Source organism: Harmonia axyridis, chromosome 1 (assembly GCF_914767665.1).
Source record: "Harmonia axyridis chromosome 1, icHarAxyr1.1, whole genome shotgun sequence".
Taxonomy (NCBI): domain Eukaryota; kingdom Metazoa; phylum Arthropoda; class Insecta; order Coleoptera; family Coccinellidae; genus Harmonia; species Harmonia axyridis.
This window is the reverse complement of record NC_059501.1, coordinates 9,753,650-9,780,774: the sequence shown is the minus strand read 5'-3', so window position 1 is coordinate 9,780,774 and position 27,125 is coordinate 9,753,650. Positions and strand designations below refer to the sequence as shown.

Sequence of the window (27,125 nt, the reverse complement as noted above, 5' to 3'; positions counted from 1 at the left end):
GGCCTGGCTGACCAGCACTTCCGGTCTCATGAAGAAGAAAAAATTGGATCGATTCGTGGATCGCTCGGAAAGATGCCCAGTTTTTTAACGCGGGATTCGTACGCTGCCCGAAAGATGGGAGAAAGTAGTGGCCAGCGATGAACAATACTTTGAATCATAAATAAATAACCAGTTTTTCACAATAAAGCCTCGAATTTCGGAAAAAAACGGCGGAAGCGAAGTTGTACGCCTAATAGCTAATTACTGATTAATTATTCTATTAAATTCTAAGCAATAATCACATACTCGTAATTGCAGCACGTTGGTAGATTTAAATCATGGAGCATTATTAGCGTTGTTCCGATCAATCGATGCATTATTCAGACATTACAGAATCCTCCAATTTTCATTGCAAAATATCCACACCTCGTAATTATCCAATTCGCTATCGTTTCTCACATCTATAAATAGATTACGCGTGCAATGTGCTACAATTTCTGGTGATTACACTGTTGATTTCGAATAATTCCGAAACAGTGTGCATGACAATGACCATCCAAACCAACACCCACGTAACGTTTACCATTCAAAAGTACAGAATACCGAATAGCACCTTGTGTGATGAACCGAGCGGCCGAATAGGTGCTTAATAAAGGTTTTATTAGTGTCGTCACTAATTAGGGTATCTTTTAATAACCGATCCATCATTTAATTAGCCTGTTTTACTGTTACATCAGTACGGCCGTGACTTTTTCATGGGCGATTTCCTTCTCTGTTCTGTATGTGGCTATTTTAAAGGAGTTTTTTGATTTTGAACACGGTTTAAGATGGAGGAGAAATCGTGAGTATTTTGTTTTAGAGATGAAATTTGTTAGGCAGTAGCATAGAGTAATAAACATTGATAGAGGGAGATTACGCAATTTTTACATGTCCCCAAGATGGTTAGAATACGTAGTCGGACTGCGATATAATTTCAAATCCACAATTTTACTGTATCGTTATAAATGTATATTATATTAAATGAAATATATTCATTTGAGTGATTCCCGATTAAATATGCAAATTTGAATACTTGAAATCCGATATTTTTCCTAATTGTCGAATTTATAATAAGCAGAATATTTATTATTTCCTGTATCTACCTGCTGAAATCCAAGGTTTGGCAATGTTTGCTCTCCTAGTGTCATCGGTTGTTTCACGTCGTTTGGCGCGCTTGAAGTTTGTTTTCTGAGTTTCTGATATATTCAGATATTTATTTCAATATATTTAACATAAGAAGCAATCAATTAATTTGAATTATACAGGCTAATTCAACTCTCATTGGATAAACTTCGCCAACTGATCATTCTGACAAAAACAACAATGCAAATTGTACTCTGTGTTTTATTATTTCCTCGGAGAATATTTCAAATAAAAAAGTGGGAAAAGCACTGGCGTGGAATAAGAAGCTATTGGGTACAATAGATTTCGATTCTGTCCGATCTCATGTTTCTAATACATGATCTAATACATGAAAATGATAAACCAAAATATAATTCAATATAACTACTCCATATTTTTCTGAACAAATACAAGTTGATCGAATTCAGTTGGAAACAAATATCTACAGTTTCATGGATCAATCTAGTCATAATGTGAGTTGACCTGGAACTGCTGACCATCAATCTACCTAGACCTTTTCATTGAAGAATGAATCATAGAACAAATAAAGTTAGATGCTTTAAGAGCATTAGAAGTTTTTGAAATTCTTGAAATTTATTTATGTCAGGTTTGCACTTGAATATAACTACATTTAATTTCTCAGGTATCTCACAATAATTTTATTAGTTAGTAACTAGGGACCTTGGAAACCATCCACCTGATTCTAACACGTAACTCATCAAGCCCCGAATCTGGCAGACAGAATGATGCCAAAGCCAATGCCATATCACTTTTTTTCTCGTTAGTACCAAGCTTCTAACGATGCGTGTCCAAATTTCGGTACATAGAATTAAGTCTACATTGTGTTTTGATTGGAAAAAATGCTATGCAGCGAAAGCAATGGCTTGATAAGCGTTATACAGACTTCACTTCATCGACAACAACAAAACAAAAGGTGCTCCTAGGAAAGGTAATTTCGAAAGCAAAAACGAATCTTTTTGCAGAAAAGTTATTGAAAAGTTAGAGGAGCGTTGGAGTGCATGTTTCACTCATGAAGATGAATATGTGAATATGAATATGATGTTTTAGATCAATTATTGATTTAATGATACTCTTCTACAGAAAATTCCGTGCTTTTTAGCTGCATTTTAGTCGATTTCTCTCTACTACTGCGGCAGGCATCTTCAGAGGTTTCTAGGTCGAAGATTGTAACCCGACGCTAGATTTCCTGTTTAGAGAAATCCAGCGTCGTATTATTTTACATTTATCACAAGTAAGAAGGGTGGTTGCAGAAACATTTGAAATTTTATCCTCGGGAGATTAGATGTATTCAGAATTTAACAAAATAATTTAAGTGAGTAAGGCATTAACTCGTTATGCATCTATTACAGATCTCAGTTGTTATAGTTGTCGGTTATTCCATCTGGATGAAAAGTTCTGATAATACGATCCGGCTGAAATTTGGCAGAAGCATTTGAGTAATTATTTCACAGCGTATATTGAATTTCAACCGAGTCCGATATGTTATTACAGAAATATTGGCTTTTTTTTCTGTATTCTACTTGAATTTTCGAGGGTTTTGCAGAAGCGATCCACATGAAATTTCGCACAGAGCTCAAAATATTTATTTCATCTCGAAACCAAAGCGTTTGAGAGTCCATATTTATAGTCCTTTTTTTCTTGAGATTATCTAAGGAAACTCTCATTTTCCTTTGAAACTTCAATTAAGGAACACCCTGTATAGTAACAATCGATTAATAATTATATTTACTCATTGCTATGCTCCATTCATGAATAAGGAGTTTTAATGTTTTCAGGGACCTCAAAGAAAGGAAAAGCCTGAATGAAATATTATGGTTGAAGAGATCAAGATTGGAAAAACGTCTCATATTGGTTGCAGTTGGTTTCATTGTATTATTTCTCATTGTCCTCACCTTGTACCTCGTTCTAAGTAAGTTATTATTATTAATTCAATTTTAGTTTATGATATTAGGTGACGTGTATTTTTTTCCTACAAGACCAGTATCTGACTGAATGTGCTCACAGCTCCAGACTTAAGAGGGAACACCACCATATGACTGCTCAGGAAAGGAATTAAAGATATTTCTTCTTACAAATCGCCAGTTTTCATGGAGTTTTCAGATAATTTCTTCAAATAATAATCCACATTGCAGTATCCCATTATTTTTAATTTACGAATAAAAAATAAATAATAATTTTGGTACCTTCTCGAAAAATAATTGATGATATGGTACCCCCACAAAGCACTGATGTATTTCAAAAACGTCATTACAAAAGAGACCAAACCGAGGGCAAAACTCTCATTCTGTGAAAATTATGAAAAGACTCGTAACTCTTACTTCCTTTCAACGAAAGTTGGAACTATTTTAATATTCCTAACTTCTACTGACCATTCATTCGTACGGCAACACCACACATTATTTTATCCCTCCTCCCCTGGCCAAATATTGACATATCACGAGAATGTCGCATGCTGGTGTTCCCTCTTAACGTTAATGATTCTTTAAAACTTTTCAATAGATGATATTTTTCGCGAATGGCACAGTAGATATATAAAACTAATTTCCTGCCCTTTGAACTCCCCACAAAACACTATTCTAAGCTGGAAGGCAGCGTACCCTGAAATAATCGACTACGAGTTCACCACAACATGAAAACATGTCCACTGGTTTCTAGAGTAAGGTCGAGCTGTATGTGAAATGATCGTTTCCGCTCGCCGCATTTGAAATATAGAAGTTATTTTTCTTCCAGGGAAACCGGAAATATGCACCAGTTCCACCTGCTTGGAAAGCTCTATGAATTTGCTCAATCAAATCGCCGTTGGCCTGGATCCATGCCGCGACTTCTATAAATTCTCCTGTGGAAATTTCCTGAAAAACACAGACCTGGAAAGAGAGCATTTCCGCACTGCACCGGATATTATGAGGGAGGAAATCCAATCGAGAATTAAGAACATGCTCGAGCAGCCTGACCACAAGGATGATGCCTTAGGTCAGGCCAAAATATTCTACAGGTATGCTAGATTATTAAAAATACATGAAAGAACGGAATATATGTCCAGAACAGCTTATAGAATCTGAAAATCTTCATTAGCATGAGAGATCTAAATTATAATATATCTTCAATTGTAAAAACTAATAATTCAATTTTTCAGTCCAAAGTTTTCAGAACTCGAAATTTCGAAGATACTATTGTTATAGTCTGTAGCGCATCAAAGTAAGTAGCGAACTATCAAAATGAATTATGGAAATAAGTTGAATTCAATCAAAACAGTGTAAATTTGAAAATTATTGTACAGGGTGGGCAAATGAGCGAGGTAAGCGGCTATATCTCAGTATCCACTCATCGTGGAGAGTGTAAAAATTTTTACCACTAAAGTGTACAAGAAAATACACTGAAAATTGTTTTGAAGTTCATACCTCTACCACTAGTGGGCATAATAGCTACCGTCGAGTAGAAAAATGAATTTTACTCGAAATTGTTTCATATGAAGTTAAAGAAAAAATATCATCACTGTAATCCTTCGAAAATTCTCTATCTTTTTGAATCGTCACTTTCGATTTTACGACATCTAATAAGGGAAGGGGAAAGGGAGAAATCTGACTGATTGAAATGCCTGTAACTTCAGTTTGGCTCAACATTTTTGATAATATCTTGTTGATTGAGGACAAAATATACTCATGATAAATTAGTTTTTGCTGCTTTCGATAGGGGGCGCTAAGTCAGAAGTTCATTGTTTTGTTCATTTTACTCCAAAATTTCAAATTTAATGATAGGATTTTCTTAACAGAAACCGAAGTTTCATCAAATTTGCATGGAAAAACCAGAAGGTCGCAAAGCAATAGTTTCAGGCGTTCTGAACTTATGGCCGAAAGAAGATATTCTTCAACTGATGCACTGCAAAAAACCAAATTGTGTCTTTAACTTCTGACAGAAACAGATCTCCCATCAAATTTGTATGAAAAAACCAAAAGGTCGCAAAGCGATAGCTTCAGGCATTCTGGAGTTATGGCCGAAAGAAGACACAATTTAGTTTTTCAGTGCATCAGTTGGAGAATATCTTTTTTCGGCCATAACTCCAGAACGCCTGAAGGTATCGCTTTGCGACCCTTTGGTTTTTTCATACAAATTTGATGGGAGATCTGTTTCTGTCAGACGTTAAAGACACAATTTGGTTTTTTGCAGTGCATCAGTTGAAGAATATCTTCTTTCGGCCATAACTTCAGAACGCCTGAAACTATTGCTTTGCGACCTTCTGGTTGTTCCATGCAAATTTGCAAAGTTTAAAAAAAAATACCCTATATATAGAGAGATGGACAAAACTAAGAAAGGCTCAATCCGACAAAGGGTTGTTAGCTGAGAATGATAATGTATTTTTTTCACTCACTTCTTCAGCTGTACTACAATTCTTTTGAATATTTCATCAAATATATCTTTTGAATTGTCAAACATTCTTTCTCATGAAAAATCACACTTTCACTCCAAATGAAATAAACCATTGGGTATTTTGTTTCATTTTGAGTGAAAGTGTTTGAACAGAAACCCATTCGAATTTCATAATGAAACCACCCCAAGTAACAAACCCGAATCATTAATTTCAGCGCCTGCATGAACCAATCGGCAGTTGAAAGCGACGGATTGAAGTGGATGAAACAAATTTTCGCAAGAATGGGTGGCTGGCCCATCCTGGAGGGTGAGGACTGGAACGAGGAGGAGTTTGATTGGAAGGAGACCGTACACAAACTCAGACAAATGGGCATCAATTTCGAATTTTTCATAAATCTGTCGGTGGAACGCGATAAAAAGGACCCGGCTGAATACGTTTTACAAGTGAGTGAAAATTTTAATCCCGAAACCCCCCGCCACCCAGGTTATCTCCTCCGTGTTCACTCTTGCGCGAAGTTCATTTTGGGATTTTATCTCCTGGAAAAAACAACTTTGAATTCGTCCCGAAGTTGTTTCGATGGGCCCACGTGATGTTTTCATTGAGTTTCGTTTTTAATTCTGCGGGAAACCCATTCGCTAGAGCGAAAACTTCGGGAATTGTTAGATGGCCTGGTCCTAAAGTGGTGCTCCATCAATTAGGTGTTGGGTTTGAGAGAGGCGTTGTCATTTTGCTCGATTCCTGATCGAAACGTTTTCTGGAGGAAAGGAACGATCGTTCATTTACGTGTATTCTCGTTAATTTGGAGAAGATACCATTTTCTCATTTGTGAAGGCTGCACTCCAGATATGAGAAAGGAGGATAGCACTGAAAAATTATCATCATCAGGTATTACGATTCAGGTATCTGTTTGATTGTTGCCAATGAATCATCGAAAATATAACATGGCTCACAAAAACTAGCTATTGAAAAAATTTCACATTTGTTCCATAGGTGTTCGAAGCACACAATTATTACTACGTGGAATTAACTAAGACACAAGTCTAGTTGGGCCGAGGTGAATAAAAATTAACTTTTTCCAGTGGTAATAGTTTTTCTAGCATAAGATTCGTGTATGATTTAAGATAGTTCGATTATGTTAGTAATTTTCGTCAGGAACTCAAATTGATAACAATAAAGCAACGCCGTTATTGGCGCCTGTTATTGTTGGGCTTCCAAGTTATGAGAACTCGTGAGCCTAAATATCTCTGCGAGGGTCTTCGGGGTCTGGGAGGTGAGTTTTATAATACTAGAGCCCATTCCAATACTACTCTCAGGATACCAGCTCATGGGACTAGTATTATATACAACAATTCATCGTTGAGGTTCTTCCAGTGTTACTTTTTCCTCATTTAGGATTGCTCTCAAGAAGTACTTACTTACTAACGAACTTTGATGTAAAAGTGGGTTAATTGCATCGAGCAATATCGCTTTTCCCTTTCCCTTACTTTCCATTCCTGTATCCCTAGTCTCGTGTAGTAAGATTTTAGTTTCGTTAGTAAAATTATTGGTCATAAACAATGGATCTCGTCATATCTTGTTTTTATACCATTTCGAGTTAGGCAAGAGAATATCGTTTTAGTGATATGCTCACCTTTTGCACAATGTGACAAAAGATGTAACACTTTGTTATGGCAATAAAGTATTATCATTATTATTATTAGAAAGGGAATAGAGAATTCGGTTGTACAAAAAAAATTGTCTGTAAATTGCATCTATCAGCCAGTTTCACAGCACCTAATATATCCAATGGTCCAGCATGATTAGAACCTTTTGGGGGTAGCTCCCCCTCCTCTATATAAGCAAAGAATTCGCTGATTGCGCCCTAGGAAACCAATGAACTATGTAAAAATTTATCAATACATGAAACCCGTTTCTATCCATTTTTTCAATAAATAACCAATTTAGAGTCACTTAACCTTGAATATCCCGATCAAAACTTATGGGGAACTAATTGAGTTGGTATACACGGCATATTATATTGAACGAGAAAACAATTCATCAAATAAAACTTATTTCCAGCTCAGTGATCCTTACAAGAATCATAATCAACCAATTAATGCAGACATCCAAAGAAGTTACCTCAGATATATGGAGGAGGTTGCAGTTTATTTTGGAGCAAATCTTGTAAATGCCAGAATAGAACAGAAAGATGTTTTGACATTCACAAAGAAGTTAGCTGAGGTAAGATTTTTTTATAAAATTCACAAATGAAAATACATAATCACAACTTTTAAATGGACAAATGGATAATAAACTATATATTACTTAATATTACTCATTACTATATACTATAATATAAAAAAAAGTTGATTTAATCATCACAAAATTGAGCGGGTAGGTAGCGCTTGACGATTGTCATAACTCAGCGCTTCCTATAGATACAGTGCTATTTCTATTTGTAATATAGTACTGTTCATTACAAGTGTATTATTTGGTTTTAAAAAAATAGCAGATTCAGCTCCTTCTGAATTAAACTCAAATCACTCTACCACTGGGAATGTATTATAGAAGTAATGGCTTAGAATCATTTTCACGATACTAGCTTCAACAATTTGATCTCTAATGTTCTTTCAAATTCAGTGCGAGTAGCCAATACTAAATTTTAGCACTAACCCAGCAAGAAGATAATGACCTTCCAATTGTCAACTTATACTTTGTATTACTCATTACAGATTTCTAATAATGGCATAAGAAACAATATGTCGAATCTCTACAATCCATACGTTCTATCAGAACTTAAATTCGAATTCACTAGTATCAACTGGTATGAGTACATAAACGGTATTCTGTCACCAAGTGTGAAAATCAGTTATGACGATCAAATTCTGGTACCAGACCCCTTCTATTTGAGGGACTTGGAACATTTGATGCTGAATACGACCAAACGGTGAGCTATCAAATTAATTTATGTTACACAAATAACAAAAAAGTATCTAACACAACTTACAGCTGACTGTCTGTTACCAAAACTATTTGGTAAATATTCCCCAGTAATAAATTCAACCTGTGCACTGAAAGCTCAATTTTAACTAGACTTCAAGTTACGCTCAATAAAATTATAGGCATATGCAGGGTTTTGGTGAGTGAGAGAGTACTCAATTAGTATCGCTACAGTTGAAGAGAAGATAGCACAGCCATAAAAAAAATTATGAACATTAAGATTATGCAGACTTTCATTCGGCCATATTTCCGGGAATAGACCTTCATTGATGCAGTATTCTAAATTTCCAACAATCTGTAGGTGTATTCCCATCATTAGTATGTAGGATTTAAGTGCCGCTTGTTGAGTCATATACATTTGTAAAGGGTGTTTTTTTTTAGAGCTATAGAACTAATGAATTGCAATAAAACGACGATGGATTATTCGATTGACATGAATTTTATTTATCCGCAAGATGTGGCATTACATTTTAAATACGATTTCTGGCATATGACCGCCACGGCTGGCTCGGATGTAGTCCAATCCGGACGTCCAATTTTCGATGACGTTTTCCAACATTTGTGGTCGTATATCGGCAATAACACGGCGAATGTTGTCTTCCAAATGGTCAAGGGTTTATGGCTTATCCGCATAGACCAATGACTTTACATAGCCCCACAGAAAGTAGTCTAGCGGTGTTAAATCACAAGATCTTGGAGGCCAATTCACAGGTCGAAAACGTGAAATTAGGCGGTCACCAAACGTGTGTTTCAATGAATCGATTGTGGCACGAGCTGTGAGACATGTTGCGCCGTCCGCCGTCTTGTTGGAACCACAGCTCCTGGACATCATGGTTGTTCAATTCAGGAATGAAAAAAATTAGTAATTATGGCTCTATATCTATCACCATTAACTGTAACGTTCTGGCCATCATCGTTTTTGAAGAAGTACGGACCAATGATTCCACCAGCCCATAAAGCGCACCAAACAGTCAGTTTTTCAGGATGTAACGGTGTTTCGACATACACTTGAGCATTAGCTTCACTCCAAATGAGGCAGTTTTGTTTGTTGACGTAGCCAATCAACCAGAAGTGCGCTTCATCGCTAAACAAAATAAAATGGGCGTAGTGCGCGATACGTATTCCGCACAGAACCAATATTTTCGAAATAAAATTGCACTATTCGCAAGCGTTGTTCAGGAGTGAATCAATTCATGATGAATCGCCGAACCAAACTGAGAATAAATCACTTGACAGCTGTTGAATCGGTCGCCATCTTGAACAGTAATGCCAACTTAAAGTTATATACCTCGAAAAAAATCACCAGTTACAATCACTCACCGAATCACTGCAGAGTAAATTCTATAGCTACCTAATTCCCCGAATGATCCAAGGCTGCTTCGTGTTCGATCCGCATGATCTTTTAGATGGCTATTAACACGCCGCAACCATAACCTACATCGATATCGAAGACCGGCACTTCCGTGGTATCTAGAAATATCATAACATCTGGACATATCGATCAGAAACTAAATAGTTTGCATAGAGTTTCGATGTAGGCGTGCTTCAACAGCCATGTTTCCAGTTATGGGGTCGTCAGATCGGGAAGAGCAGAAGTTCGGGGTCTTTCTGAAGTATCGGCTGTGGGATTGCATAATGTAATCTTGGCTTATGCGTCGTTCAATCGGCATTCGGGAGTTTGTGCCAAATTGTTTCATAATTAATAGCCTCAAGATATTGGCGGCGGCTACGGTCCGCAGTAGTTCTGAACGCTTCCTACCCCCCCTACCCTGTCGGATCGTTCCGAGCATCGCCTCCTATGACTTCCGCATCATCCCGATAAACGATGACGATCCGAGCTGGTTGGGAGGGTTGAAATGTCAAGTTTCGGATCGAAGAAGTTGTGTATATGGAGTATATATTGTATATAATGCTTTATTATTACTTTAAATACAGGATGTTAGTGAATAAGTTCGACAAACATAGAGGGGTGATTCTGCATTTGAAAATAATGATAGTTTGATATAGAATTTTTGTTCGCAAATTCTTCGTTTTCCGAGATACAGGATGTTTTTTTATAAACTAACCATTCATTGCTCTATGTACGCGTATAACCAAGCGAGATATTCGGGACAAGTTTGTTGGACTTCAAGAGGTAATCATTAGGCATTTATTGAAATGTAATCAAGAATTTTGTGTTCATCATTGACGCACATACGAGTAATTATCGCTTTCTTTAAAGAAAAATAGCATGCCACTAAGATTATTCAAGCTGAAAATCATTTTTTAATTCCTCGTTCAATTTTACTAAAAATCTCTCATGCCTCCTTTCGTATAGAACCCGGTTTTTTTGCAAAAAAAATATTTTGAGAGAAGTCTATAACTATCAGCTCAAAAATTAGTACGCTTTATTTTACATTAAAGACCTTCGAGTTTTATGAGGTTTTCACTATTATTCATTTCGAAGAGTTCCCCAATTCGGAAAGTCCTTGTTTATCAATCTTTTAGAATTGAAAAAAATGAGATTAATTTTTTAATGAAGAATAAATGAATTTTCACATAAAATATTATACAAAAAGTCTTGTCAAAAGCTGGAAAAATGGTTCTTCTGAAATCAAATAGAGACGTAAAAACGTATTTTGAATTCTTGCATGTGGTAGATAAGGACGGTAGGTCAGAGGAACGTTTGAGATTGCTTCACTCATCCCGCAAAGTGGTGGCATCTCAAGAAAGCTGATGGAAGAAATTTGGCAAATTACAAGAATGCCACGACGTATAAACTATAAAGACCTCTTAATGTTTTTTTTCAATTTTTTTTATTTATTATCAGACAATTCTCGATAACGTATCGAAATATACATTTTTTTGCATCGTATTATTTTTCCCCCTTTGTTGGACAATCTACGCACATTCCAGAAAGAATCATAGCTATAATATCATGATTCAAATATTGTATTGGAAGATTTCAGTCAAGACCGAGGAGATTGTCGCTACCTAACCCCGCCAGCCTCGAGCCAACGATGGTGGTAGCATCGAGTCTAAAGTGGACTTCAATTTAGTACTTTATTCATTCTTTTCGACATTTTGCTAAAATAATCTGGGTTTTTTATGCCACTATGAACACGTTATTTCACAGGAAGCTATTCTATATGCAGAGCAATTCATTAAAAATATTCATTCTCTGAATTGTAGATTCTAGACCTGAATATATGATGATTCTCCTCAACATGCCTTCTACAAATATTGTTGCTTTCCGAGATACCGGGCAATTTCACTTTTTTTGGCATGTAGATTGTCCGTTTGGCTCCAATTTAGCATTGCTAATGGAGGGCGCTCTAGTTACATTCAGTCGTAAAATGTAGTAAACCAAGGCAAATAACTCGTTAACTGTTTGAATTATTCGATTCAAACAAAAGTAACTTCCTTGTAGAATTTAACGCTTTTAAATAATTTTTATACTTCAACTTATAGTTTGAATGAAGAAAATTTTTTGATTTACAAATCAGAGGAGTTAAGTTGTAAGTTGTGATAAGATTTTCCGCCATGATGTCACGCGAGAAAAGGCTGCGTATGGATCTTTGTGGATTCTCGTACGTACGGAACAACACAACTTCTATTTTGTATTTCAATAGTATTGATTGAAGGAAAAACAAAAAAATAACTTTTTTTTTCCAGTGTTTTATCAAATTTCATGGCATGGCATACGCTCCAACATTACATCAACTTCATGCCATCTGAATTGGTGAATAAGGCATATGATTATATGGAATCTCTTGGTTCAGTTTCCAGAAGACCTAGATGGCAAATGTGTCTTGATGCTGTGAAAGAAAGGTAAGTAGCCTTCAGCGAATGCACAATCTAAAAATATTCATCCAAATCACTTATTATTTTGTTTGTTACACGCTCATTTAGATTTCAAATTAATGTCACTCCAGTACATGGCGATCTGCAATAAAATGACGGATTCAAGCGATCCAATTCAGATATAGGAATTGTTATATCGTTTCCTATTTCAATGCATCTTATGAAATAGGTCATTACATTTGAAAAACACAACTTTGTATCGTTTATATACGTCTTAGTAAAGCCTCAGATCTTAAACAACGTATTAGGGACGTATTTTCCCGTCAACTTAAATGATAGACTTCGCAATCCAAATGGAATTGTTAAACCATACCCGAAATTTCATCTTTTCAGGATTCAAAGTACCGAAGTAATTAATGTTGAATTGAAGCTATGTTTTCCACAAAAAAGAAATAAGTGAATGAATCAGTCGAAAACATCTATAGATAACTATGAGGAAGTTGGCACAGAAATAATTAAAAAGCTGTGGTGAAATGAAAAAGGTAATAATATACAAGGTGTTGCCTTGAAATATCGATGCTGTTGGTACTTATTTAGGAAAGGAAGTCCACAATCGCAGTTTCAAAATAGAATGCCATTAAATGGTATACAGGTTCTAAAACCACAATGAGGACTGACACTGGAGTATTCGGGACTGGCACCAAATGCTCACTATCCTTAGGCCACTGTCTAAGTGTCTTTCCGGCAGAGATATTTGTAATAGAAAGATTTGTGGAAATTAACCTAGTAAGAAACTTTTCTCGTAAATTCTAACAGTCAGGGCTGCAATCAAAGCTTTGAGCTCTCATATCATCGACTCTAATATGGTATTGGAGTGCCGAAGAAAGCTCAACGAAATAGGCATGAATAACGAGGTTTTTAGTCTGGGTTGTCGGTCACTCGGGAATTGAAGGAAATGGAAAGGTCAACACACTTGTCAGAAAAGGAGCACAAACTACCTTCAATGAAACCTTTCTGTGGTCTATCTATAGAAAAGAATTCCAGGAGAAGGAAAAAACCGAAAGAGAAATACTCTGACGGAATCTTCCTGGGTGGGATCATTCCAAAATATTCTTTGAAACTTTGACACTGCGAGATCTGAAAAAGATCTGGATCTTAGCAACTTCCTCATTGGATTCCTCACAGGCTATTTTCGCATCAGGAAGCACCTCATAAGAATGGGTCTAACAGAAAACGAAAAGTGCAGATTCTGTGGAGAGGAGGAAGAAACTCCAGATCACCTGCTGACGGAAAGCCTCGCCAACATTAGCCAACGCAAATAATGCTTTGGACAAGAAACTTGTAGAAGTGAGGAAGAGCCTCCTTAAAGCCATCCCTGATACTGGAGTTCATTATAACTCACGTAAAGTCAAGAATAGCTCTGATTGGGGACAAAATAGACCATTAAGACGCTTTGCAATGGAACCCCCTTAAATTTTAAATCTAATCAAGAACTTCATATGGGTGGTAAAATGACCAAATTTCCAAAGAAGTTGCAGGTTCTCCATATGTCTTAATTAGGATTAATTAGGATTGGGGAAATAAATCATATTATTATTAAAAATTATATCATCGACCTTGGTCCACCTAAATTTCGAGAAATAAGCCACGATATCATTCAGTCATACGCGTTACATTTCGCATATGACCTCATTCCTCAAAAGCCATTCTTGTTTATTAATCCAAATTCACTTCATCTGAAATACCTACATGTTCGTTTACCAAAACCAAAAAAGTGATCTCCAACAAATAAAATTTCGTAATACTTCGTTAGTTTCGCTCGATTCAATTCAAAATCGTCCATATTTGCGAACCCAACAACCCTCACGTTAACCGTTAAATCATCCCCGAGGCAAAACATATTTCTTTGTCAAAGAAGCGTAGGCTGTATACCTACGTTCGATTAATTAAAATTATTGATTCGAATGTTTGTTTATCCAAGAGTTACTAAAGTTTGAAGTGTGGACAGACTGAGGCGTTGCGGTCGGATAGCAATACTCGGTAATCATCTCGTTATTCCCTTATCACCGAAGCAGTTTTTGCCTTCTGTGGTGCAGTCTGATATACTTGTCGGTATGAGATTTTGATTAACCGCTCGGGAGTTTTTGTAACTTGGCTGGATGAGTGAATAAATTTTTTTATGTTCTATTTATCATTCATGCCAAAATATCTTAGATTCACACCATGGAGTAATGAACATAGATAGAGGGAGTACACGCAGTTTTTACATGTCCCAAACATGGTTACATAACGTTGTCGGATTGTGATATATTTTCAAATTCACAATTTCACTATATCGTTATAAATGTATTTTATATTGAATTAATAGTATATTATTCGGCCAGCAGTAATGTAGGTCATAACTCACGCAGATGAAGTTTGCAGCACGAGCCGCAGGCGAGTGCTGTAATTAATTCATCAAGTGAGTTATGACCATTATCGCAAGTTGAATACTATATTTTATCTGCGACTACTAAATACTAAGAAAAAAATACAGACTTAGAATATAGGCAGAAGAAACGGGATATAAACATATGTGCTCGATCCCGAGTACAAGAAAGATGGAAACTTAGTGTCGCCAATCACCATCGAACTAGCTTCGGCTAGCTCGAATCCAGTACAGAGTACAGACATAGAACTATATGGAAAAACCTCAATAGTTGCCTATGAAAATGCATTAAAATATACAAAAACACATTCCCTGTAAACGATGACTTAATGATCTTTCTGCTGCACCAATCTTGAAAATTTTTTTCAAACTCCTTTTTATTTTTTTTTTCGGGCAAGTAATTCTGTATGGTAACAGCTGTTTTTCTTTTGAAAATGTATAATATTTGATCTTCACTATCTGAATTAATCGTTTTCAGCAAAACATTCACAATAATTAGATATCAACTTATTCTGAAAACGTCAAAATGAATAAAGTGACATTTCTTCCCTCATTGACAATAATGGAATGTTCCTTTTCGGCTAATCGAATACAAGCAGAGAAGTATAGAGACACAGATCCATATTTTCCGATTTATTATAGTGAGTTATAGTAGTGACTTATTATAACTCACGCTGTTTGTTGATAGATACTATTAATTGCTCAAAAGCAGTTGAATAATGAATATATGATTCAATAGGAGTAGATAAATATATTTATTTGAGTGATTCCCGATTAAATATGCAAATTTGAATACTTCGGATCCGATATTTTTCTTAATTGTCGATTTTAAAACAAGCAGAATATTTATTATTTTCTCTATCTACCTGCTGAAATCCAAGGTTTGGCAACTTTTGCTCTCCTATAGTGTCATCGGTTTTTTTACGACGTTTGACGCGCTTGACGTTTGTTGTCTGAATTTTTGATATATTGCGGTATTTAATTCAATATATTTTGAGTTAATTGAAACGTTGATTCATGGGAAATAAGAAATGCACTATTTGTGGGGAAACTCTCGAATTGAGTGAGATATCGTATCACTGATATGTTTTCATTTCCGCGCGATTCATGTCAAATTTGATAGTTCATGTTGGGGACAAAATTTGCTAACTGAAAATGATATATGCTCTCTCTATCTATGTTTATTACTCTGAGGACTTAGAGAACGACAATGAAATGAAAATATCTCATGAATGATTGACAGTTGGGCGAAAACTAAATTGTGCCTTCAGCACAGTTAATCTGAATCGCGCAAAAACAATTGGTCACTTTCAAGTAATATTTTCCAGGAATATCAACCAAATCCCAACATTTTCATTGCGGCAAACCCATCATAGAAAATAATTCCATTTCATCTCGCTCATATCAATAAATCCCACCACCACCTCAAAAATTCCATTCTTCCCGCCAACAAAGAAGCCCATTTCTATAATTTCATTTCATAGAACCCAAATAAAATCACCGTAATGCAACGGATACGACGAAATCAATTTTCAGAATGGGACCTGTCATATCGTCGGCTTATATCGAACAATACTTCGACGAAGAAACTAGACGGGATGTTACCGATATGGTCCATAACATAAAGGACCAGTATAAAGAGGCCCTAAACGGTTTGGACTGGATAGATGACGCGTCGAGGAAAGTAATTTTGGAGAAACTTCACGACAGCGCCGTCGACATTGTTTCCTACGATGATCTCAGTTCATTGAATCTGCACCGAGCAGCTTTCTCAGAGGTGAGTGTATATGGGTTCATCCCTCGCAACAAAAGGTTTTTTGCCGCTCCGTAGAGTTTAAGCGGTCTAAACGATTTTCGATGATAAAAAAGTTAAATTGGAAGAAAAAAAGCTCTCTATTCTTCTAGTACAAAGTGAAGGGAGCTTGTTTGACTTATTTGTTACTGGCAGTTTATTATCTTGTTTCGGTGCATTGAGCCTCGAGCACTTATGGCTATCGTTGTCTGGGTACTTTTCAAGCGTCTGGTAACTTGATCATTTTAACGACCTATGAATGAATGATGAGAGCGAATCAGCTCAATTTTCATTTTAGCTCATCATATACGCGAAATAAAAAGGAAGAAATAGATACCTTCACGATATTTGCTGTCTTTTTCTCCATATGTTGTCTAAACGATTTTCGATTAAGTTTTTTTTTTCGCATCAGCAATTATGATGACTACTTTATGTTTCTACTTTATTCATAATTATGGGGAACATGAACAGGATATGGCAAAATTCTTCTCTTTCTAATAGACAGGCTTTTTCTGAATTGGCGTTACAAAGCAAAATGAGAGATTCATTGGATAATCAAAAAAACCTGTAAATATGGTTTTATTTTCGAATAACAGGGTATTTCTTGTAGTCCTTTTTTCTGTGATGATTATACCAGTTAATCGAATCATTAATTATAGAACTTATAATTAATTTATTCATCACAGTTCACTTACTGGATCTTCATAATAATTTGGATTTTTCTGAGGATTACTAGAGAATTGTTTGAAATTTTTTATTGAAATCGATAGCAGATATGACAAAATCAAAAAGTATAGTACTAGACCAACGTTTCTTTTTACATTTTTCTATCATTGGTCCACCAAAAAAAAAGTTCTGTAGAAAAGAAAAGGAACAATGTTCCAGAAAAATATCACCCTGTAGATAGGTATGCATTGGAAATTAGCATAGGTATTACATGATAACTTCTTTTAAGTAGAATATCTTGTGAAAGGAAAGTGTTATGAGATAAGACGTAACTACGACAAAACCAAAAAGTGAACCAAAGTTTCTCTTTATATTTTTCTACCAATGGTCCACCTTCTACCACAATTCTGAACTCTTTTTGTAAGACGAAGACTCTGTTTTTTTCAAAATGATGCGCCTTAAAGCACAACACCTCAATTTTCGAAATAAAAGGTTAGGTTTGGCATGAAATTAAGACATTATTCCTTTTCTTACCTGTAGTCTCCAGTTGTCTGGAAATCGTATCCTTGGAAACATCGTAACACCATGATGTATCTTCAATGATTTTCCAATGTTATTCTTTACACATCCTATTAAATGATTCGCACTTTGTCCAGTTAACAGCCAAAGTCTCATGGTGAACCTTCCTCAAATTCTGCTATTGCACGATTATACATATATCGTTCTCCGCGATATGTTTTGATTTTCAAAAAGTCGAACTATCTTAGTTAAATTTAAGATTATTTAGTTATAAGCCATTATGACAATCAATTTCTCAAACTGAACTGTCATTGAATTGAAAAATGACAAATTATTGACATTTTTTATTTTGAAAATTTTGTTCATGCAGTTGGAGCACAGATTACAGATACAGATTACATTATCTGTAATCTGTGAGTCAAAACTTTTGAGACATACATATTATTAGTTTTGAGAATAAATCATTCAAAATCAATAAAATTGTTCCAAATATCTGAAAAATGATAGTTGTTAAAAAAAATGAAATTGAAGGCAAATGTTCTCCTAACTCGTACAAGCTTTATGTTTCTAGAAGTGTCTGCTAGGGAAGGGGTACTAGAAAACAATAAGAAAGATATGCATTTCTTTCTTCTATTTCAAAACCGGTATCAACCCTTGCTCTCCTTGGCATCTCTAGAGTTCAAAACAATTGTTTCTTAAGTAAAGCAAGTATCTTCATGTTTTGATAATGGCGTAATTTTTACTTGTCAATTATCAAAAAATAACAGCTTCAAAAATGAAAGCTGCCTAGGTGGTGAGCTATTCAAAATTAAACCTCTTATTGGAAAACCCTGTATTTGTATTTCAAAGTTCATTTATCCCTATTCATGACCTGAAGACCTAAAAAAAAAGTTAATAAACCCTTTCAATATGAAATTCCACATCCAGAATTTATCTAAGACGCTGAAACCGACCCCTAAAACGATTTCTTCGCCCTCAGGTGAAAGTCTATCAAGACAATCTTCTCCTGTCAGTGATGAACCTGGACAAATTCAGATTGGACTCCAAATTCCGCAAGCTACGTCAGCTAGTTCACAGGAATTGGCTGGAAGATCCAGACTTCGTCACAGGACTCAATATCGCTATCTCGCCCTTCGACAACATTCTTGGTAAGTGTTAGAATGTGGGGTCGTGAACCTTTTCCGGGATGGCTCGAATTCCACGGACAGATTTTGAACCGATAATTAGTTGTCTGCTTGCACAGCGAAGAAAGTGGCAAAATTTAGACTTTTAGTTGTTCAATAATTTTATTTAATAAGTTAGTGTATGAAATTTCAAACTCCATTAAATTCAAGGTAATTCAGTCTTTTCAATTCCAGTTTACTATTCGAGGGTTGCCTTTTATATGTCAGGGAATGAATAAGAAAACTCACAATGAGTGTCATTTAAAGGGTCTTATTGTTTCTCAAAATATTCTCTATGAGGATATTTACATTTTTCAAGACAGTTAATAGTTATTTATGCAACAAGTGCAAAAAGTGAATGTTTATTGCACTCGACGTGAAATTGTCAACAACACGACGAGTGCAATAAACAATTTTTGCACGAGTTGCATACAACATTTTTTCTAATCAATTGGTGCAATTTTCAATATGAATATTTCGTAGTGAAGTACTTTTTAAGTCCACTTCTTGATTTGTCACTGCTGTAAACGTACTAGTACTTGGTAACTACATCGTTATTTCCTTCAGGCTGAAATATTTGTTTGTCATGATGACAGCACGTTGAAGTAGAATGACAGATGAGTGCAATAAAAACTTTATTGCACTAGTGCAATAAAGAACTTCTTTTTTTACTGAATATAGTTCAATTAAGTTTTGCTTTTTGCATGAATGTAGAAAAAATAGTTTTTCAACTCTTCTGGTGTGGAATATCGCTCGTCACGCTATTTATTCGTTATGTGAGCGATGCCAGAATTGACGATATCTGATAAGCTGAATATCGATCTCACCTGAAAAATTTTTTGTCCAAAAATTCTCGTAAAATTTTCCATACTTAACCCTTAGCAAATTAAAAAAAAATAAAGTTCCTTCATAGGACTATTGTACCATTTTATTGATTGATTCGACTATGTCGATCACGAAAATGCTTGCAGTTTGGCGATTTGTACATTATTTCAGAAATTATAAGTAAAATCTGAAATTTTCTAAAAAAAAAGGATGAAATTCCCGGGGCTGCAACTTCATCTGGACGTAAGCTACGCGCATGAAACCTTACTATGTTTCAGATCAGAACCCGATGTTCAAAAAACGTTTGTATTTGAGGGGTCTGAGACGAATAATTTAGGAGATATAACGATTTTTGTATGGAAATTCAATTTTTTCCCAAATTTCGAGTTCGAATTTCCTCAAAACTGAGAGGTCTACGCAAAATCGGTGATCGGTGCCAGAATCGACGATCCCTGATTAGCCGAATATCGATTTCACCTGAAAAATTTTTTGTGGAAAATTTTCGTAGAATTTTCCATACCCTTAGAAAATTGAAAAAAAGTAAAAGTTCCTTCATAGGACTATTGTATCGAAACATCTTATCATTTACCTTCTCTCGGTAATGTTGAAACATGAGATAAAAGTTCCACCATCATTGACTGATTGAAATGAGATTATAAAAAAAAAAAATTGTGTGAAACGACCGTTGATTTTTTATTTCTTTTTCAGTCATCCCAGTGGGCATCCTGAACAGCATCTACTACGCGAAGGACCGACCCAAATACTTGAATTACGGCGCACTTGGCTCTGTCATCGGCAATATAGTATGGCAAATATTCGCAGCGACGAAATACAAAGAAATGGGCGGAGAGGCCAAAAGCTGTTGGACCCCTGTCACCCTGCTGAATTACGAAGACAGGCTTAAATGTTTGGGCAGGGCTTTTGGAAGAGCAGCGACCACTACACACCATGTAAATAATAAATACCGCATTTGACTGCGGATTATCGTTCCTTTTTGAGCGCTCGTTCTCCGCTCTGCAGTTTTCGATCTATCATTTCGTTACATTGACGGTATTTTTCGAATTTTGTGCCTGGAATGGAATTGAACTATTAGGTTCAATACTCAGAATTGAATTTAAGGAAGGACTCGTCATCCGTCCTAACATTCGGTTGGCCGTAAACACGATAACTCCCGTACAAAAAAAAACTAGAAATTTGAAATTTTCAAATACTGCAGTTGAGATTGTTATTGGGCAAAATCTAACTAGATTTATTGCATTTGGATATAAAGGGTGTTTTTTATAGAGCTATAGAACTTGAAATTGCAATAAAACAACATTGACATGAATTTTATTTATCCGCAAGATAATCTTGTGGCATTACATTTTAAATATGATTTTTGGCATATGACCGCCACGGCTGGCTCGGATGTAGTTCAATCTGGACGTCCAATTTTCGATGACTTTTTCCAACATTTGTGGCCGTATATCGGCAATAACACGGCGAATGATGTCTTACAAATGGTCAAGGGTTTGTGGCTTATCCGCATAGATCACAAGATCTTGGAGGCCAATTCACAGGTCCAAAACGTGAAATGAGGCGGTCACCGAACGTGTCTTTCAATAAATCGATTGTGGCACGAGCTGTGTGACATGTTGCGCCGTCTTGTTGGAACCACAGCTTCTGGACATCATGGTTGTCCAATTCAGGAATGAAAAAGTTAGTAATCATGGCTCTATACCGATCACCATTGACTGTAACGTTCTGGCCATCATCGTTTTTGAAGAAGTACGGACCAATGGTTCCACCAGCCAATAAAGCGCACCAAACAGTCAGTTTTTCTGGATGTAACGGTGTTTCGACATACACTTGAGGATTAGCTTCACTTCAAATGCGGCAGTTTTGTTTGTTGACGTAGCCATTCAACCAGAAGTGCGCTTCATCGCTAAACAAAATTCGCTTATGAAAATCGGGAACAATGGCAATCTCATTTTGGGCCCATTCGATGAATATACGCCTTACTTGATGATCGTTTGGCTTCAATTCTTGCACGAGTTGGATTTTATAAGCACGCAAGCCAAGGTCCTTCCGCAAAATCTTCCATAAAGTGGATGGACACAGATCCAATTCCTGTGCTCGATGGCAGATAGACTCATTCGGGTCTTCCTCAATGCTACCCTCTACAGCAGCAATAGCTTTTTCTGTACGCACCGTACGGCGTCTCTGGGGATGCGAGTTATCAATAAGAGTAATCGCTAAACAAAATAAAATGGACGTAGTGCGCGATACGTATTCCGCACGTAACCATTATTTTCGAAATAAAATTGCACTATTTGCAAGCAATGTTCAGGCGTGAGTCTATTCATGATGAATTGCCAAACCAAACTGAGAATAAATAATTTGACAGCTGTTGAATCGATCGCCATCTTGAACAGTAATGCCAACTTAAAGTTATATACCTCGTAAAAAACACCCGTTAGAATGACAATGTGAAATATCTTGATATTATATAGGATGAGTCGGGAAGAACGGGCCAAACTCTAGGAGCGTATTGAACACCTGAAAATAATTCAAAAAAACTCATATGTTCTCATACGATTCTCATTTGTTTTCGAGATACAGTGTGTTAAAGTTAGAATTTGTGGATTTGCTATCGAAATTGGCATGTCACATTCCGTTCCCGAACTATAAAATGAATTTTTCATATTTAATTTTTTCATACAATCAACAACCAAAGAAAAAAATCCCCCTGCTCGATATCGCCTAATTTGTTTCATGTTAACCCTCCCTCCTCCAGAACAAAATCCTGGCTGCGCCATTGTCTGGAGAGGAAAATCATTGCATCCATAACCCCTATGCGCCTCCTTTCAGATCCGCCAGTGCACGGAATTCTAGATTTCTGTCTTTGTTCTCATTAGCACTGCGATGTCTCGTTGCGACAACATTCTTCTTCATTCCAAGAAGTGGATACAGAAAAAAACCCTTTCCAAGTAAGGCGATATAGAGAAGCTCTACCTGGATTTCTGTGAAATGTTTAGGTGTTACCTATCGATAATGATCTCTTGAGTTATAATGAAGTTTTCCTTTATTTAATCGTTTTTTAAAATAATATTGCATGTATTATTAACAAAAAATTGAAAAACTTCGAAAAGGTACTCTTCACTTGAAGTCGGGAGCTTCTGAGCACTCGTTATTTATGCACTTATTGCGCCCTCGGTTATTATTGATATGACAGTCGGTTATTTTACATTATGCAAAGTTAATTTAAGCCTATAGTTACGAAACGTGTTGAATATTTTTTTTCAATGTTTTTTTTTTCCTTTATATGTGCTAGGCTACATTGGCCATCTACACAACTATCATTTTCATTATCTATAAAACTCTATCAAATTCATTAATCACCACCAGACATGCACAACATCCATGACCTAGCCGGGATTCGAACCCGGTACCCTCGGCACCACAGTGAACCTCCCAGTCGACCATACTACCATTTTTCAATGTTTTGCTTGAATTTTTCTATGGTTCTGGTGTTGTGATCATCATGAAATGTTGTACAAAGTTTGGAATTGCTACATAATACACGCAAAATTTCAGATCTGTGAGATTTGCTGCCTCTGAAATGTAAATTTATTTTTCGACATGAGTACCTTCATGTATATATCCTCATTTTTTATTCAATTTTTCTATGGTTCTGACGACTCTATCAACAGTTAATTTTGCATTCTTGTTCAGTTTGTTTCACTTTTTAAAATCTCAATAATATGACTTTCTGATGTTCTTCTTTTTTCTCAGATGTACAATGGCAGCAAAGCTTCTGAGGAAGATATCATGTACATGGCAGGAGTTAAAGTATCATACGATACTTACAGAAAGTGGTCAAGCGTAAATGGTAGAGAACCAAACTTGCCTGGTATAGAACTGAATCCAGAACAACTTTTCTGGGTGTATTTTGCTAGACCATTTTGTGCAAAATACAACAATTATCTTGATTCTCCAGAAAAAGTGAGAGTGAATGGAATTGTCAGCTGCATTGAAGATTTCGGAAATGATTTCAACTGTAATTCTAAGGATAGCATGAATCTTGAAGAAAAATGTGATATATTCTGAATAGGAATGAGTCATTGTACAGATGTTTATGATTATTAAATTTTTCTAATTTTTGTTGCAATTGTTGTTGAAATCTTTATCACGCCTTATCATTATTTATGCCTCACTAGAGAGTGACGGGAAGCCAGCAACGCCACCTCTCGGGCATGCAGAGTCACAACACCTGTATCAAACGTTCCGCAAGATGCCTACACAATTCCAGCTTCAAAGATCACGTGCCCTCGGATCTTATGAATATAATTCTACTAAAATAACAGTGTCTATCGGAGAACAATTCATCCCACGCTGATTTACGTTGAAAATTAGTTTTGGCATCGATTCTTGCCGATGATACGACCTTAAGGTTAACAACCCGACTTGATTCAGGTGGATTGACGCTAATTGCATTGAATCAAAGTTAATTCTATTCCTACAAATTAATCTTTACAATACCTTCAGACAAGCGGATAAACAAAGTCTGTAACGCTCCACCCGCGATCTAGATATCTTAAGGTGCGAAGCTTTTGAAGTGAAAGTTTTTCAGCCGATGAAACTCGGAAGTCGAAGAACAAAAGCCTTATTCATTAACAGGGTGTGAGAGAAATCTACCTCTGACAAAAGAGTAATTAATTTATATACAGAAATTGTTTCAGACATTTTCCGAACCGGCTGTACTGATCAAAACCTAGGGAGCACCTGGTCTTTTCTAATCAACTCTTCTGGTTGAATTTTCTGTGGTTCTGATAGCGCTATCAAAACGAAATTTCGCAAAACACTTGATATTATCATTATGTAAATACACGCAAAATATCATCCCGTTTGAATTTGTTGTCACAAAAATATGTTGCGGTTTAACCATCAGGTACATGAAGGATTTTCGAAAAGAATATATTTATAACGGCAGCACTGTGTCTTATTTTTTGACATTTCTTATCTTCTTCTTCTCCCTCTTCTTCTTCTCCCTCTTCTTCTTCTCCCTCTTCTTCTTCTCCCTCTTCTTCTTCTCCCTCTTCTTCTTCTCCCTCTTCTTTTTCTTCTCCCTCTTATTTTTCTTCTCCCTCTTATTTTTCTTCTCCCTCTTATTTTTCTTCTCCCTTTTCTTCTCCTCCCTCTTCTTCTTCGCCCTCTTCTTTTTCGCCCTTTTCTTCTTCGCCCTTTTCTTCTCCTCCCTCTTCTTCTTCGCCCTTTTCTTCTTCGCCCTTTTCTTCTTCGCCCTTTTCTCCTTCGCCCTTTTCTCCTTCGCCCTTTTCTCCTTCGCCCTTTTCTCCTTCGCCCTTTTCTCCTTCGCCCTTTTCTCCTTCGCCCTTTTCTCCTTCGCCCTTTTCTCCTTCGCCCTTTTCTCCTTCGCCCTTTTCTCCTTCGCCTTTTCTCCTTCGCCCTTTTCTCCTTCGCCCTTTTCTCCTTCGCCCTTTTCTCCTTCGCCCTTTTCTCCTTCGCCCTTTTCTCCTTCGCCCTTTTCTCCTTCGCCCTTTTCTCCTTCGCCCTTTTCTCCTTCGCCCTTTTCTCCTTCGCCCTTTTCTCCTTCGCCCTTTTCTCCTTCGCCCTTTTCTTCTTCGCCCTTTTCTTCTTCGCCCTTTTCTTCTTCGCCCTTTTCTTCTTCGCCCTTTTCTTCTCCTCCCTCTTCTTCTTCGCCCTTTTCTTCTTCGCCCTTTTCTTCTTCACCCTTTTCTTCTTCTTCTCCCTTTTCTTCTTCTCCCTCTTCTTCTTCTTCTTCCTCTTCTTCTTCTTCCTCTTCTTCTTCGCCCTTTTCTTCTGCGCCCTTTTTTCCTTCGCCCTTTTCTTCTTCGCCCTTTTTTCCTTCGCCCTTTTCTTCTTCGCCCTTTTCTTCTTCGCCCTTTTCTTCTTCGCCCTTTTCTTCTTCGCCCTTTTCTTCTTCGCCCTTTTCTTCTTCGCCCTTTTCTTCTTCGCCCTTTTCTTCTTCGCCCTTTTCTTCTTCGCCCTTTTCTTCTTCGCCCTTTTCTTCTTCGCCCTTTTCTTCTTCGCCCTTTTCTTCTTCGCCCTTTTCTTCTTCGCCCTTTTCTTCTTCGCCCTTTTCTTCTTCGCCCTTTTCTTCTTCGCCCTTTTCTTCTTCGCCCTCTTCTTCTTCGTCCTTTTCTTCTTCGTCCTTTTCTTCTTCGCCCTTTTCTTCTTCGCCCTTTTCTTCTTCGCCCTTTTCTTCTTCGCCCTTTTCTTCTTCGCCCTTTTCTTCTTCGCCCTTTTCTTCTTCGCCCTTTTCTTCTTCGCCCTTTTCTTCTTCGCCCTTTTCTTCTTCGCCCTTTTCTTCTTCGCCCTTTTCTTCTTCGCCCTTTTCTTCTTCGCCCTTTTCTTCTTCGCCCTTTTCTTCTTCGCCCTCTTCTTCTTCGCCCTCTTCTTTTTCGCCTTTTTCTTCTTCGCCCTTATCTTCTGCGCCCTTTTGTTCTTCTTCTTCTTCTAACCTTTCAAAACACTATTATATAGGAAGATTCGTCTTTGCTTCCAAAATAGGTGTGAATCACTTCTTCTTATTCTTCTGCATTTTGCTTGTTTTGTCAGGGTTATCAAACTCATTGTTCTCCTGATATATATGCCAGCTGTCTCTCCACTTTTTTGGCGGTCTGCCTGGTGGCCTTCTTTCCATCGGCGTTCTATTTCGCTCTATTTTCGCGAGTCGTCTATCCATCATTCTATTGACATGTTTATTCCATGCTCTCCTTCCTCTTACCTATCTTACCACATCATCGACTTCACTTCTTCATTAGAGTAAAATTTCTTTCCCTGAAGCATCTTTTTTATGTCAAGTTATCACTTGGGGGCAATTCATTCAAGTCGACGAAGGTTTTCCTCGATTCTGGACAAAGACCATTGTCAATACACGAAACTCGCATTTTTACATTTTCAAACAAAAGCCAATGTAGCATCACTTAACATTCAATATCTTGATCTAGATTCATCTCTATAATCCGAAAGTTTGGAACTCATCTGTTTGGAAGCTTGGTCCAAACGAAAAATAATTTTCTTTCTATTTCGGACTTATATCCATTATCATATTATTATGCATTTTAATTAATGGAAAAAAACCTGTCATTATAAAGGCATATTTCGACGATTTTCATGAATATCAAAATCCTTTTATGTTTGCTCATAATCCGATCTCTATTGATCAGAATTTAACGATTCATCTTGACGCGGCAATTTTCCGGATACACCGGATCTCTAAGCAAATTTCGGGGGGATCTACAAAGCCCTTACGTCTACAAAACCGAGAAACCGCAATAAAAACGTTATCCAACCCTCGAAATCCAGCCCGTTCACCCCCTCGGCAAACAGTAATGGAAAAAGAACAAGCATTAAGGGAACGAAATTGAAAATTCATTCGCGCTTATGATACGCCGTTATGTAATAATCCGGAACATCTAA

General features: G+C 36.7%; 2 protein-coding genes across 2 annotated transcripts; one reads left to right on the top strand and one right to left on the bottom strand.

The window, feature by feature from the left end:
- Positions 1–502: 502 nt before the first annotated feature.
- On the top strand, positions 503–23,832 carry LOC123688980 (neprilysin-2-like). The gene is made up of 11 exons (XM_045627758.1): positions 503–820; positions 2,937–3,070; positions 3,892–4,153; positions 5,742–5,970; positions 7,586–7,747; positions 8,239–8,453; positions 12,161–12,316; positions 16,254–16,494; positions 18,674–18,842; positions 20,391–20,632; positions 23,457–23,832. Exons 1-11 carry the CDS (start codon positions 807–809, stop codon positions 23,769–23,771), a joined length of 2,139 nt encoding a protein of 712 aa, XP_045483714.1. The 5' UTR covers positions 503–806; the 3' UTR covers positions 23,772–23,832.
- An 831-nt stretch (positions 23,833–24,663) lies between these two features.
- On the bottom strand, positions 24,664–26,388 carry LOC123670980 (DNA ligase 1-like). Its single transcript, XM_045604596.1, has 4 exons — positions 26,225–26,388; positions 25,507–26,164; positions 25,114–25,460; positions 24,664–25,069 (listed from the first exon to the last, which is right to left on the bottom strand). Exons 1-4 carry the CDS (start codon positions 26,386–26,388, stop codon positions 24,664–24,666), a joined length of 1,575 nt encoding a protein of 524 aa, XP_045460552.1.
- Between the last annotated feature and the right edge of the window lie 737 nt (positions 26,389–27,125).